The sequence below is a fragment of the Triplophysa rosa genome, linkage group LG14 (genome assembly GCF_024868665.1).
Source record: "Triplophysa rosa linkage group LG14, Trosa_1v2, whole genome shotgun sequence".
NCBI classification, from domain to species: Eukaryota; Metazoa; Chordata; class Actinopteri; order Cypriniformes; family Nemacheilidae; genus Triplophysa; species Triplophysa rosa.
Genome location: NC_079903.1, coordinates 18,354,053 through 18,368,576, shown reverse-complemented (window position 1 = coordinate 18,368,576; position 14,524 = coordinate 18,354,053). Strand labels below are relative to the sequence as shown.

Here is a 14,524-nt window from a genome sequence, read left to right as displayed (position 1 = left end):
CTCAACTGAAGCACACACAAATCCCTCCGACGTACACATCAATCATGCTGAGGAACGTGAAGCCCCAGAGACCTTCCTTTCACCTTTGCCGTTTTTATTCATTTTGGAGCATGCAGAGAAAAGTAGTATGACCCTCTCTTTCAATGCAAAATTTCAAGTATTACAGTAATTTGTTCTTTGTGTTTACAAAGAAACCATTTTAAAGGTACACTCTTAAGAATAAAGGTGCTTGAAAGGTTCTTCACAGCGATGCCATAGAAGAACCATTTTTGGTTCCACAAAGAACCATTTAGTCACTCTTTCTTATTGTTTTATAATCTGAAGAACCTTTTTCGCCACAGAGAACCGTTTTTGAAACAGAAAGGTTCTTCGGACGTTAAAGGTTCTTTATGGAACCAAAAGGTTCTTCTATGGCATCGTGAAGCACCTTTATTTTTAAGAGTGTACATTGTGCTTAAAACAAAGGTAAATGCACCAAACACGTCTGAATGAAGATGTTTCAGTAAGTTCAACATTGTGTTCGTAATGTTAGGCTGGTGTTTAGAGTCTCTAGGATGAATCTCAGTATCACAGAATGCTTTTGTAATTATAGAGGCAGCATTTCAGCAATAAGGCAGGTGATTTTATCTCAGTCTCAGTTACGCTCTCCCGAGCAAAGGGGCTTACCAGAACAACAAGCGCATTGTGTCCTTTCACATCTGTGCAGACAAAGAATGTCATTTATATGCGTGGTGGACTTTTAAAAGTAGGATTCGTTTCAAATGACGATAAAGTGCACTTTGCTAATGTTTACAGTTCACCGGTTTTCTACATTTCTTCGTTTCCACAGGTCAGTAGTGTCTTTCACAGATTCATAAAAAAGCGAAGTGAACGCTTTTAAAGCAGAATGACCATACAAAACCATTCACTCTTGATAATATACAAATCACAATATGATTTTTTTCATATGTCTTGGGTGAATAATAATGGGCTCCTTTAATTCATTAGCTTATCTCGAGTTAACGAACGACTGATTTTTCATCTATTCATGTTTTGACGAACATTACACGGGAAATCTATTTACATGACATGGTCGCTAACATACTTGAATATGTCGAATACTTCAACATTAAAACAAAAAAGATAACAGTGATCGAATCGAGTCAATTCAAAAGCCACTTTAATCAGCCGTGACTTTTGGTCCTCCTCACTCGGCTCTCTCGAGGTTCACAATGTGCAGAGATTCCAACCCCTCAAACATAGTCTTTTCTGTCATATGCCTTCACAGAAATAGATTTTACCCCTGAGTAGTCCGCTCTTGTCTGCACAGCTTGGTTTTGTGCTTTTGAAGAACAGGAACACGACAAAATGGCTCCCCCTAGGATCAGCAAACAAGAAGCGCCCCATCCGAAGTACAGCGAGTTGCCAAACTCCCTCTTCTGCGTCTCCTCCAGGAGCGGGTTGTGAAAATCCAGGATGATGCCATTGGCTGTCCAACACACGGCCACTAACAGCATAAGCCCACACGTTATGAACGTCCCGCCGGCTGCCATGATGATGCGTGGCTTGCTTGAGGTATCTGAGGTGCAGTTGGTGCATTTTGCCCCGGCCACTGCCAGCGCCATGCCCACCACACCAAGCAGTGCACTTACAACGCAGAGCGCACGAGCGGCCTGCAGGTCGTCCGAAAGCCCCAACATGGAGTCGTAGACCCGGCAGTGCATCTGTCCCGTGCTCTGCACCACGCAGCTCATCCACAAACCTTCCCACACGATCTGAGTGACCACAATGTTCTGGCCTACGTACGCTGCAACTCTCCACATGGGCAGACAGCAGGCGACCATGACGCCCAGCCAACCGGCTACAGTCAGGATCATCCCCAGGATCTCCAGGCCGGCTGAAGCCATTGCCGCTTCGCTTTCGTCTGCAGCTTCAGCCCTGAAGATTAGCTAGGATGTTGAAGTTGCCCCCGGACTTGAAGACGTGCTTAAATTAAGAGATGGTGAAAGGTAGACAGGGAGAGAGAGAGAGAGCAGAGGAGACAGATAAAGTTTCTACCTTCTTTATACTGCTAAGGCGATGGAAGGTGGAGTCTTAGATGGCATCATGTTTAGTGTGGTACTAGAAAAAGTAGGGCTTTGGTAACACTTTTCTTGCACTGGGAGGGCACCAGATGACCCAGTGAAATGCTTTAAGGGATAGTTCACACAAAAATGAAAATTCTGTCATCGTATTGTTCCAAATCTGCATAAATTTATTTTTTCTGATAAGCACAAAGATATTTGGAAAGATGAGATCTGACATTCTTCCAAATATCTTCCTTTGTGTTTAGCAGAACAAAGAAATGTATGCAGATTTAGAACAATCTGAGGGTGAGTAAATGATGACAGAAGTTTCATTTTTGGGTGAACTTTCACTCTAATATGTGAATTTTTATGTTGTCCATAATGTTGCCGGTTAAAAAGCAGGTTACTCTTGAGATAAATCAACTTTTGATGTGAACACAACAGTCCTAAGTAGAAAGCAATTTGTTGTAAACATTTCATTCACATTAAAAAGGTGTTTCGTTTATTATAGTTTTTGTCAATACATTATAAAGAACAAACATTTAATGTGTTTAATAAGGTTCAGGTTTCAACTTGGTCACCTTTTCAACACCTGCCTAACTTGGCATCATATTAAAGCACACATTAAAATGAAAGTTGGTGTCTCATGTGTCTACTTCTCTTAGTTCCCGGAGAAATGTGCTGATTCACTATTCATTGCGATAGGACAATTCTTCTCTTTGTCTTTAAGAGTAGAACGCATAATCCATTCTCAGATTTATCTTTCGTCTGTCAGTAAGGGTTTTTTATGTTTTTACATTCCACCGATCAGGATTATAAGATAAAATAGATCTTACTGAATCTGTTTAAAGACATTTCAGAAAACCTTTTGTAACTTTGTGTTAACTTAAAGCCGGGATAGTTCACCCAAAAATGAAAATTGTGTCATGAATTACTCACACTCCAATTGTTCCAAACCGGTATAAATTTCTTTGTTCTGTTGAACACAAAGAAAGATATTTGGAAGAATGTTAGCAGCTGATATTTGTGGGGCATCATTGACTACCATAGTAGGAAAAAGAATTGTATTTTTTTTGTTCTGTTTAACACAAAAGAAGATATCTTGAGGAATTTAGGAAAGCAAAACCCTTTGACTACCGTTTTTACTTTTTCTACTATAGGGTACCAATGATGCCCCAGAACTGTCAGTTGCTAACATTCTTCCAAATATCTTTCTTTGTTTGGAACAACTAGAGAGTGAGTAATGCATGACAGAATTTTCATTTTTGGTTGGAGTATCCCTTTAACAGTTTTTAAATTATTTGTTGAAAATGTATGGAATAAATGCCAGATTTCACGTAACCATAAAAGTAATAAGAGCAATGAGATGATCGAGTTGTTTAAACAAAAACTTACAATCTTTACATTCCCAATCAACGTGAAGCACCAGGATATAGGAAATATAAGCAATGTGAAGCAACATGGCACACTGTAAACCCAATTTTAAGTAAGCAAAACTAGTAAGTTTTGAGTTTGTTGTACTGTTGTTACTCTAATAAAATAACTTGCATGTTATAAATACTTAATAAATGTATATAGTCATACTTATTTGACTAAAATCCTTTTCAGGTTTCTATAAAACCTGACAAAAAAATGTATTGTTTTAATTTGCATTTATTTGAATAAAATGAAAACAGGCAAACTGGTCAAAAATACAAAAAAGACACGATACTGCAAAGAAAACACGCTCATATTCATGTTCAAACAACACAATACTCATGTTTTTACATGTATTTAAGAAGAGTTAAGAAAAGGCAACAACTGAATTTTAATAACAGCTTTCATGGTTTTTAGGTCTTTCACGTTGCTGTTGGGTGACTTTCTGTCACTCCAGGTTTCTGCTTTTCAACTGACACTGGAATGGAAAGGTCACAATACATGTAGAAAAGCTGTTTAAACGCTAAATTAAATAGATTTCTTAACTTTTTGTCGGAGCTGTAATACAAAAAGTCATAAAAAAGATGCTTAAAAAAAAGATAAATGCTTAAGGAGAGCAACCTTTTCAAACTTTACTTGGCCAATTGATCTATATCCATGTCAAGTAGCGGCTAACTGACAGATGCAGAACTATTTCCTTTATGATTGAAAGTGTTTTACATTTACATTTATTCATTCATCAGTCTCTTTGAAGCAACTCGCAATTAAGGAGGACAAAAAGCAATTCATCCTGAGGAGGTAAGCGGACGATGAATTATAGATATAGACAGTAAAAACAGTTAAAGTAGAGCTGGGGTGGTTTACAGTGGCTCATAGTAAGAATGATGAAATGACAGATGAACTTTCACATGCAACGATAACTGTATTTCTCTTCAAATACCACCCTCTGCTATACAAAAAATGGAAATAAGTGACGTTACAATAACAAAATATGGGGGAGCAGTCTTAGAACAGTACTGTCGTATTGAAACAACAGGCATTTAAACATTATAAAATCTATTTGCACGTGACCAGGACCCCCAATTCAAACATCTCAGCCAACAGGTTTTTATCATTACCGACTGTGTATGTGGGCTAAGAAACGCAAGGGTCCCCCTGGAAAGGAAATAACAGCTGTGACACAGAAATAATTAAATGCCTGTTAATTTTTAACCCTAAAATTGGTTTTCAGGTATTGCTTTATTGCTTGAAAAAAAGACTCTACTCCTCAGATGTGATTGGGGGGAAATCATTCATCCAGAAAGCAAGGAGTGAAATTAAAGGATTGGAACAAACGTTTTGTGCCTCTCTTTACCGCTTACTGTTAAAGTCCCAGTGAAATTAAAAATTCCAGTGCCTATTTTTTTGACAAGAAATAAAACTTACTAAAATAAATGAAAAGGGTTACAGGTCATTTTTTTTACATTGTTTCCTTTTTAGCTCCAAATTATACTTGCTTCATTACATGAATTTCTTGGAAGTTTAATTTATTCTTCTTCTCCACATTCAATTGCAATTTAATAGGAATTTGCAATTGAATTTCTGAATGGCCCACAAGTCTGCTCTAAAGGATTCAAAGATTCAAAGTTGTAAATTCTGCACCAAAATAAAATACCGGTTTTGGATGCACTAAAAGACTATATCTCTTGCATGATATCAAGATGACATTTTACTCATTTTGGTAGGTAGTGTATGCCTACATGCTCATGGTGTATGAGTTTGTGTTGTGAGAACAAATACTCAAGTTCTTGCATTTCACTGACAAGGGGAGCTACTAGATAAGATCTGCTGTTTATTCTGATGAAGTCATGTGTGCCAAAACAATAAAAAATGTTAACATATGAATTTGTATATTTATATAATAAAATATATATTTATATATACAATAGATTATAAATAATTTCGGCAAAATAGTATTGGTACTCTGTGAAGACAACTGATAAATTAAGACATCATAATGTACTGTTAAACAGATATTTTTGACCAGTCTATTTCAGTGAATTGTTGAAAATCAATTCGGCAAGCCAAACAGTGAAATAAGTAGAGAACAATAATATATGTAATGATTACACAACAAAAATGACGTAAATCAAGCAAACATCAGCACAGCATATTTAAAAAAAAAAAAAGTAAAGCATGTTCTTGCTTGTTAAACCACTGTTCCATTTACACCCATCAGCGTGGGAGTGTGAACCTGTTTCACTGTGGTTTCTCATGATCAAAGGGAAAACATTAATCAGGTACTGACGAGTATTTGCCTGCTGACTTCCAACTCCAGCCTGGGAGAGAAAACAGATGCAGAGGTGTTTGACAGTTTGTTTTGTTTGCACTATATATGTTATGAAACGCTTTTATCAATGTATATAATGTCATGTACAAAATTGTTTTATAAAATGTAAGTGCTATTTTAATTTTTCTGAAATGAACATTTCCAGGGTTTTCTTCCCTAGAGTTTACACATATTAAAAGACATCATAGTGACAATACAGCAACCGTATACTGTTTGCTAATATAAAACTTGTTTACAACTGCCTTCCTTCTATGTACTTCTCAGGAGTTTGTTTTGAGTGCTGCGGGTCATGTGTCCCCATGACTTAGGCTACTGTGAAATAATACTAAACTAATACTAGACAATCACATTATCTAATATATTTAACTTTTTTTAAATCTTATTGTTAAAGGTTTATCTTTGGAATGAAGAAATAGTTTGCTTTTAACTTGATATATCAGAATTTCATTATTTTATATTTCAAATGCAACAAGGAATGGAGCAAAATATATTTTGAAAGACAAATAACTTTTAAAATAGATAATATAATAACCGATTAAATATCAGAATAATTAGAATACTAGACATTATGACTGTAATAGTATCTATTCTAATATAAAATATGCAAACTATCTGTGGTGGATAGATGCACACGTAACATGGTGCTGTAATGTGAGGAGAGTTAGGAATGATAAATAACCACTGGACCTTTGCAAGGCTGTAACCATATATTTACAGCAAACAAATTTGTTAGCAAATAAAAAAATCCCTGTGTTGGATCCCCAATATGATGTCAGCCCAGGAATATTGTAATATGATATTTAGTGTAAGTGTTAGGAAGGGAACTCGAAGCCTTCCTATTCAAAGACAACCTCTACAATAATGTATGACCATTGTTTTTTCTCGATTACCAGTGTGCATTATGTGCTTAGAAACAGTGTTCTTTAATTACCTTGTTGATTCAAGCTTAAAGTGCTCTCGGTGTCACGTGGTCTTGCTTGATCATTGGAAAGCACTGATGAGTCATGAGATCTCTATCACAGACTTCAGTCATCCATAGAAACTCAGCCTACCCAACCCGAGAGCCCTGGGGAGAAACTCTCTGATGTCATGAGCACTAACTTCCCCTCTTTAAGATGTGACTTTTTATTATTGTATTATTAGTAAACAAAGTATGTTGCAACAAATGACACCCTGCTATAAGGTCATTTTAGTTTACCAAAATTAAAACTTTGTTCATTGAAATAAAGAATTATTAGAAAAACAAAATGAAAAATTGAAATGTTGCCTCGGAAATAAAGTTTAAAGCACTAAAATTATAGGCCTAATAATAAACAAAAACTAAAATAGAACTAAATACAAAATAAAAAAATACATACAATACAATACAAATACATAATGAAATGACAAAAGCATAAAACAAAATAGCTAAAAATGTAACTTGTCACCAATCCTTCAGATCGAGGTTTGCAGACAACGATGTACACACAAATGGGTGAAAACAAGGTTTTAATCTTCATTAAACACAACTAGGATACATCAAGAACTCAACAAACGACATTAACAACCGACAATAAACAGAGGCAGAAGGGGAACTAAATAGTGTTAAGATAATGAGTGAAATGGGGTGAAATCAACGATGTCAGGTGTGCGTGCAGGGAATTGTGGGAATTGAAGTCCAGTGGGGAACGTGCGGCGTAGAGTGTTACATAACTAAAATGAACATAAACACTAAAAATTATAGCTCATTTAAAATATTAGTAAAACTAAGCAAAACTATAATATCTCTGCTGCTATATGAAACATATATGTGAAACATATTTCATCAGCTTAGAGTATTGTAAATGAATAAATTAAAATGGCTTACGTAGTCCATCTCATTACATTATTGCTTTGTTTTATAACAATGATTTTGTTTGTTTTTGAGAGAAATAACACTGAAAATGTTCCTCTGGCAATCAAAACTAATTGATCTTCTGTCACTTTACAGATCTGACATGTTCAATCTTGTTAAGTACATTTTTCCTTCTCTGTAATATTTCCCACACTCATTTTCCCTACAACTAAACCAGCCAGTTCTCCAAACGTTTTTACGTTGAATTGTTTTGACAGCAGTCCCTTGAGAATTTGATCTTAATTATGTCAACTCATATAAGTTACCAATGGGTCATTTCCCCATAGATATTTCATTGCAAATTTCCCTTACGCGTGAATGATTGTCTTTAGGTGTTTATTTCTTATCCAAGTTTGTATTTCAGTGTTTAAAACCACAGCAGTAAAACTACACATATGTGACCCTGGATCACAAAACCAGTCTTAAGTAGCACGGGAACATTTTTAGTAAAAGACAAAACAACATTGTATGGGTCAAAATTAACGATTTTTCTTTTATGCCAAAAATCATTAGGATATTAAGTAAAGATCATGTTCCATGAAGATATTTTGTAAATTTCCTATCTTAAATATATAAAAACTTTATTTTTATGAGTGGATGGTCTGCCACAGCGCCCCTGATTAACAACTTCAAAGGCAATTTTCTCAATATTTCGATTTTTTTGCACTCTCAGATTCCTGAGTTTTAAACGGTTGTATCTCAGCCAGATATTGTCCTATTCTAACAACTCATACATCAATATAAATCTTATTTATTCAGCTTTCAGATTATGTAAAAATTGACCCGTAAGACTGGTTTTGTTGTCCAGGGTCACATATGCTTTTGTGGAATTCAGATATTGGTAATCTTTGGCAAACCATCTTTCCTCAATTCCTTAATTGTGGACATTCCTTACCTGCGTATGTGCGTGTGCAGCCCTATCCTCTTTCACCTCGCCAAGAAGATTTTAATGAGCTTCTGTGTAAAATAGAGCCATTATTGTCCGAACCGAAGTTTTGGCCACAAAACAGAGCGTTCTTTCATTTATAACCAGTATCCCTTATTCTGTTACTCTTTTTTTTCCAGGTCTCTCCTCTAATGTCTGTTCCCTACAAACCCTTGGACAGTGAACGTTATAGTACTTTTAAACAGTGCTGCACCGCTTCGGGAATTTATACCGTTCCTTTGCTCTGGACATCGAAACAAGGTCAGCATCTAATGCATGTTTCTTAGATTTATTTAGATATGCTCAAAAGGGAAAGCATGTGTTTTTAACTGGCGTATCAGTGTTGCGTGTAAGAGCTGTTGTGATAGAAGCAATACTGTGGGTCTATCAAGTGTGGTTTGGCAAGTTTTTGAGTAACATGTATTTCGAAATCGGAAAAGAGTGGAGCTAAGACTACTGCCAGAGTTTTTAAATAAACTATCGTGTGCCTGGCTGAGAAAATTTGAGTGTGTAAGCCCATTGAAGAGGATCTAATCACACATCAGGCGGTCATCGGCACATAATTACGGTTTCCACTCCTATAAGCGTAGATGTTAACTTCAATTAGTGAAAAAACAAAAGACGGTGAATCCACATGCAGTTTTATTTTGGGTGTGTTACAGTAAATCAATGCGTTCATATTACATAATATAATTTGTGCTGAGCATCGAGATGATCTTTTAAAACACTTCACGTGATCCCGGACAACCTTAGTATTTTCTACTCTTGCCTCCTTAGTTTTGTAACTAGGAAATAGACTTTATAACAAAGGTATCGTTTTTTGAGTCATGCAAATGCCGTGTTTCACAAAAACTGACTGCCGAAACGTCCTGTTTGGGGAAAAAAAACACACCCTTAATAGCAACATCAGTTTAAGACTCACCACTGGGATTTGCTTAATGATGACAACACAGCCTGAGGCGATGAAGGTGTACCTTAACGTGACTCCACGCTGCCCCTCCTTGTCTCAGATGCATAAAAGGACCTGCTTTATTCCCACGTGCGTTCAAGCAGCCTAACAGACCGAAGAACATTCGAGCGCTCTTTTTCTCAGCAAGCCAAGAATCGTATTGGTATCATGGTATCAGCGGGGTTACAGATGCTGGGCATAGCCCTGGGTATCATCGGTTGGATCGGGGTGATCGTGGTGTGCGCTCTCCCAATGTGGCTCGTCACGGCATTCATCGGACAGAATATAGTCACCGCGCAGACCACCTGGGAGGGAATCTGGATGACCTGTGTGGTACAGAGCACTGGACAGATGCAGTGTAAAGTCTACGACTCCATGCTGGCCCTCAGCTCAGATATGCAAGCGGCCCGTGCCATGTGCATCGTCTCTATCCTGCTGGGCGTTGTCGGAATCCTGCTGGCGGCCGCGGGAGGGAAGTGCACCAACTGCATAGAGGACGAGAATGCCAAATCCAAGGTGGGCATGATTTCGGGAGTGGTCTTCATCATCGCCGGGGTTCTGTGCTTGATTCCCGTGTGCTGGACTGCCAACACAGCCATAAGGGACTTCTACAGCCCTCTGACGGCAAGCTCTCAGAAGAAAGAACTAGGGGCTTCGCTCTTCATTGGGTGGGGCGCTTCTGCTCTGCTGATTATTGGCGGCGCGTTGCTCTGTGCCAACTGTCCACCTAAGGACCAATATGGTGTGAAGTACACAGCTCGACCAGGTGGAACCAAGGGCTATGTGTGAAGGAACCAAAGAAAACTCATGCAAAGAGTGACATTTAAACAGCATATGCAACATACTAACGTGCATTGGTCAACTTTTGTTTTTGAACTGTTTTGTTATAATTGGCCATGCATGTGAACGTTGTGTCAGTTGAATCAGCAGTCAGCTGCCGGTGTGTGATAGGAGTGGTGAAATAGTTTGTATGTATTCGGTCACAAATCCGAACGGAGAAATACCTTAAACAATGGATCTGGAATGCAAATACATCTTAATCATCTGGATTTACAAACACTAAGCACTTCCACTTTAGGAGGCGCTACAAATTCGTTGCCGATACTGTAATGCATTTTTATAAAAAATGTCATCAAAAGATGTTTAAGCCAATGTCTGTGTTAACACATTTCAACTGTAAGTATTTCAAGTAATAAACTTTTTTTAACAAAAACTGTTTTTTGTCTGTTGCATAAAATAATTGTTTAAATCAAATACATTAGATATTAAAACTAAAATTGCAAGATAATTTTGTATCTCACAATGAGTCACAATATAGCATTGGAGTACAAAGTTCCTTTCATAGACCTCATCTTATGAATAAAACCGTATCCTGATCTGGAATATAACATTCACTGTATATGGATTTTCCCTACACTTTTTCTAAAGAGAAAAATGAATGATTCATTTCAGTTTTTGAAGATAAAAATCTGTTTAGTGTTAAATCATAAGGGCTGAAGATAAAGTACATCTGGCTGCATCAACAGTTGGGTGGGACCACATGTTATTTTCTTCTTTCTGTGAAACCAAAATACATAATTGCTTATTACACGGCTCATTTGAATGCTTGATTCTGATTGGCCAGTCGCGACATTGCAAGGGTTGTTAACAACCGCTCAAAACTAATAACACCCTGTAACCCGGATACTGCAAATCATTTTGAGAGGGGCAGTTTAATATTACACAAAAATGTATTATAAATATGTCTTTTAATAACATATATGACATTATATTTACTAATGATTAAACCAATTTGCCTATTGGTTATGTTTGAACGTTGTTTCTTACTTTAAAACCGAAACGAAATATGTGGCTTAATATATCAACAATGGCATTGACTTGATACATGTGAAATGAATGCGTAACTGTCACAGTATTCATAAACTTTGAAAATATATTTTAACTCGGAGGCCGCCATTTTTTGGAGTCAAAATACTTGAACCTAAACCTGACACGTTTTCCATAGATCTAAATATATCTGTAAAATAGGAGACGTCAAACATAAGAGCAGATATATAAATACATAGGGACAGTAGGTGGCGGTATGTCCTCTTGACACAAGCCAGCCTTGACTGACATAAAAGAAGAACGCGGTCCGTAGCGTCTGTTCAAGGTAAACACATTCGTTAATTCACAGCATTAAACATCCGTCTTTAAGACAGTTAAGATTATTTAAGACATTACCATCCACTATTATCGTATACTTTATACATTATGAGAATATACTGATAAACACAGTTGCAAGATGCTGGCGGTTTGCTTATTTATTCTGTATTATAGACGTGAATGTCAGCCTCCGTCAGACGAGAAAGAGAGAGTATCAACAACAAACAGTCAAAATCTGGATAAAATGCATTTTATAATATCTAAAAAATATATAGTAGGCTATATTAAATTCGCAATGATTTTTGGTTATTAATATGTATGTTTGTATTGTTTCTGACCAACGATATTAAAATGTATGGAAAATAGACCAGATAGCGTCTTTATTTTATTTTTTATTATTTAGCATTGTTTTTTTTATATATATTTAACTTACAATCACCTTATAGCTACAGAAAAGCCGATTAGTGTGTCTGTGTTCAGTTTGGCTGCCTGTGCTGGCAAACAGAAGACGTCATCGATAAAGAAAATGGCGGCCTCCTTAGGTTAAAATGAGCATTGCATTTAGATTTTTTTAAGGAAAAAAATATTTAATGCCTTTCTAACGACAAATGCTATAGTAGTGTAAGGATATTACAACGTATTAAGCCATACATCGCTCTATACCCGTTGTTCCTTTTAAAAGATTAGACTAAAAAAATGAATAGAAGCATATACCATAGCATAAGGTCGCTTTATAGTCTTCCATTAAGGTCTTTTTTTTTTGGAAAATGAATGACATTTTAAAGGGGTGATATGGCGTGAATATGTGTTTTTCTGTGTCTTTGGTGTGTTATAAATTGCCCATGCATGTATTAGACTCGTAAAATTGCAAAAATTAAAGTGTAAGAACAAAAGATGCATTCTATCTAAAAGCGAATGCTCACCCAGACCTGCCTGAAACGCCTCGTGTAACCACACCCCCACAAATCTACGTCAGTTCGTGGTATGATTTGACTAAGACCGCCCAAATGTATACGCAAGTACTGTATGGAGGACTAAACCTGCAAAAATTATAAATAAATAATGTATAAATAAATAAATATATAAACGAATAAATGTAATAATATGAAAATAAATACAGGAATGAATGGTTTGATAAAACAAAATAATTCGTTTTAGCTATTATTGATCTTAGCTTTAACTTTTCTTTTCATTTTTTAAATTGATTTATTATTTTTTGTGTCCATTTTTAATTATTTTTAATTATTATTATTTTTATTTTTAGATTATTTTATTTATCATTTCCTTTTATTTTTACATTTATTTATTTATACGTTTATTTATTTTTATATTTATTTATTATCGCATGTATTTATTTCCACTTTTATTTATTTATTCTTGAATTTATTCTTACTTTTCTGTGTCTTGTATGATAATTAGATGGGTTGGTCTTGCCTACTATTGGTTCAGCGTAGATTGAAGCGTTTGATCGATTACTCTTGACTTGTTTTGGACTAACGTCACGTCACTCACTGATCGTTTGCTTCGTGTATAACGTTAAGTAACTATGGCGGGCGCACAATTAGCTAGAGAGTTACAGCATTTAGCCAATGAAGTCGATAACCATGCATCAAATGACTATGTGTCATTCAGATTAGATGCACTTATTGAGGATTTATTACAGATTGACGGGAGATAAATGACAAAGTTCTTCAAAATCTGTGCGAGTCAGGGGGTGCTAAGGTGGTGACCAAGTTCCGGTTACAGGTCCTCTGCCAAAGAGGTGCATGAACGACCTCAGCAGATTCGTCGATTCTGAAAGCACAAGACGACTTGATATTAAGATGTCTAATAAACACAGACTTTCTTGTTACATGATTTTGACATTCTTGTTAAGATTGCAAATTATTGGTATGATCGCCCGTAACGGCTGAAGCGAGGTGAAAAAATAAATAAAGCGATTTGACACGGGATTCGTACCCATACAATAAAGGAGGCAGCGTGTCACTACGGTAACAATCACACTAAGCTATTTCGCAATGCTAGCTGCTGCGGATCTTTGCAATAATATCAAGATGTCACACAACAATATGCAGCTGGATGAATCAAGGGAATATGCCCGTTTTAACTTGTGACCTCTGTGTTATTTATCTCTTATGGAATGTAGTTTACGAGTACCGTTTAGTAACCACGTCTTTTTAGAAGGAATGGTTTCCATTTGATGGCCCCTGTAGTGAAAGAACGATGCTCATTACTACCGTGTTAACTTGTGACTTAAGTTCACTATGTCTCAATTCATTTACATTATGTTACATCATGTTACATTAAATCTTTACGCTTTTTCTAACCGAAAGGCTGCTTATAACTATCACTTTGACAAAGCGTTAGCTTGCGACTTCGGTTTACAAGCTCATCTGTGTAGTTAAACCTTATTACATTTTGTGCTTTATGATTTTCACCAGTTGAACTGTAACGCCACCATAGCAGCCCTCTGACTCGCACAGACTTTGAATGTGCTGCAAAGAGGCTAACAACCGAGGGAGAACTTTGTCATTTATCTCGCCGTCAATCTGTAATAAATCATCAATAAGTGCATCTAATCTGAATGACACACAGTCATTTGATGCATGGTTATCGACTTCATTGGCTAAATGCTGTAACTCTCTAGCTAATTGTGCGCCCGCCATAGTTACTTAACGTTATACACGAAGCAAACGATCAGTGAGTGACGTGACGTTAGTCCAAAACAAGTCAAGAGTAATCGATCAAACGCTTCAATCTACGCTGAACCAATAGTAGGCAAGACCAACCCATCTAATTATCATACAAGACACAGAAAAGTAAGAATAAATACAAGAATAAA

The 14,524-nt window shown here is 36.4% G+C and overlaps 3 protein-coding genes across 4 annotated transcripts in view; 2 read left to right on the top strand and 1 right to left on the bottom strand.

Moving 5' to 3' along the window:
- LOC130565329 (claudin-4-like) overlaps nucleotides 1-14,524 on the top strand; it is a 50,308-nt gene that overhangs the window by 18,181 nt on the left and 17,603 nt on the right. The window contains exons 1-2 of one of the 2 annotated variants that reach the window (XM_057351976.1): nucleotides 5,444-5,803; nucleotides 8,729-8,849. The gene's annotated coding sequence lies outside the window, so the exon portion shown is untranslated. Of the gene's footprint in view, nucleotides 1-5,443; nucleotides 5,804-8,728; nucleotides 8,850-14,524 lie in introns of those variants that run through there. The other variant, XM_057351977.1, reaches the window with a different exon arrangement.
- Nucleotides 1,210-9,584, bottom strand: LOC130565327 (claudin-9). The gene is made up of 2 exons (XM_057351974.1): nucleotides 9,511-9,584; nucleotides 1,210-1,965 (listed from the first exon to the last, which is right to left on the bottom strand). The coding sequence occupies exon 2, from the start codon at nucleotides 1,884-1,886 to the stop codon at nucleotides 1,233-1,235; it is 654 nt and encodes a 217-aa protein (XP_057207957.1). The 5' UTR covers nucleotides 1,887-1,965; nucleotides 9,511-9,584; the 3' UTR covers nucleotides 1,210-1,232.
- On the top strand, nucleotides 9,623-10,750 carry LOC130565332 (claudin-4-like). Its single transcript, XM_057351981.1, has one exon. The coding sequence runs from the start codon at nucleotides 9,706-9,708 to the stop codon at nucleotides 10,324-10,326; it is 621 nt and encodes a 206-aa protein (XP_057207964.1). The 5' UTR covers nucleotides 9,623-9,705; the 3' UTR covers nucleotides 10,327-10,750.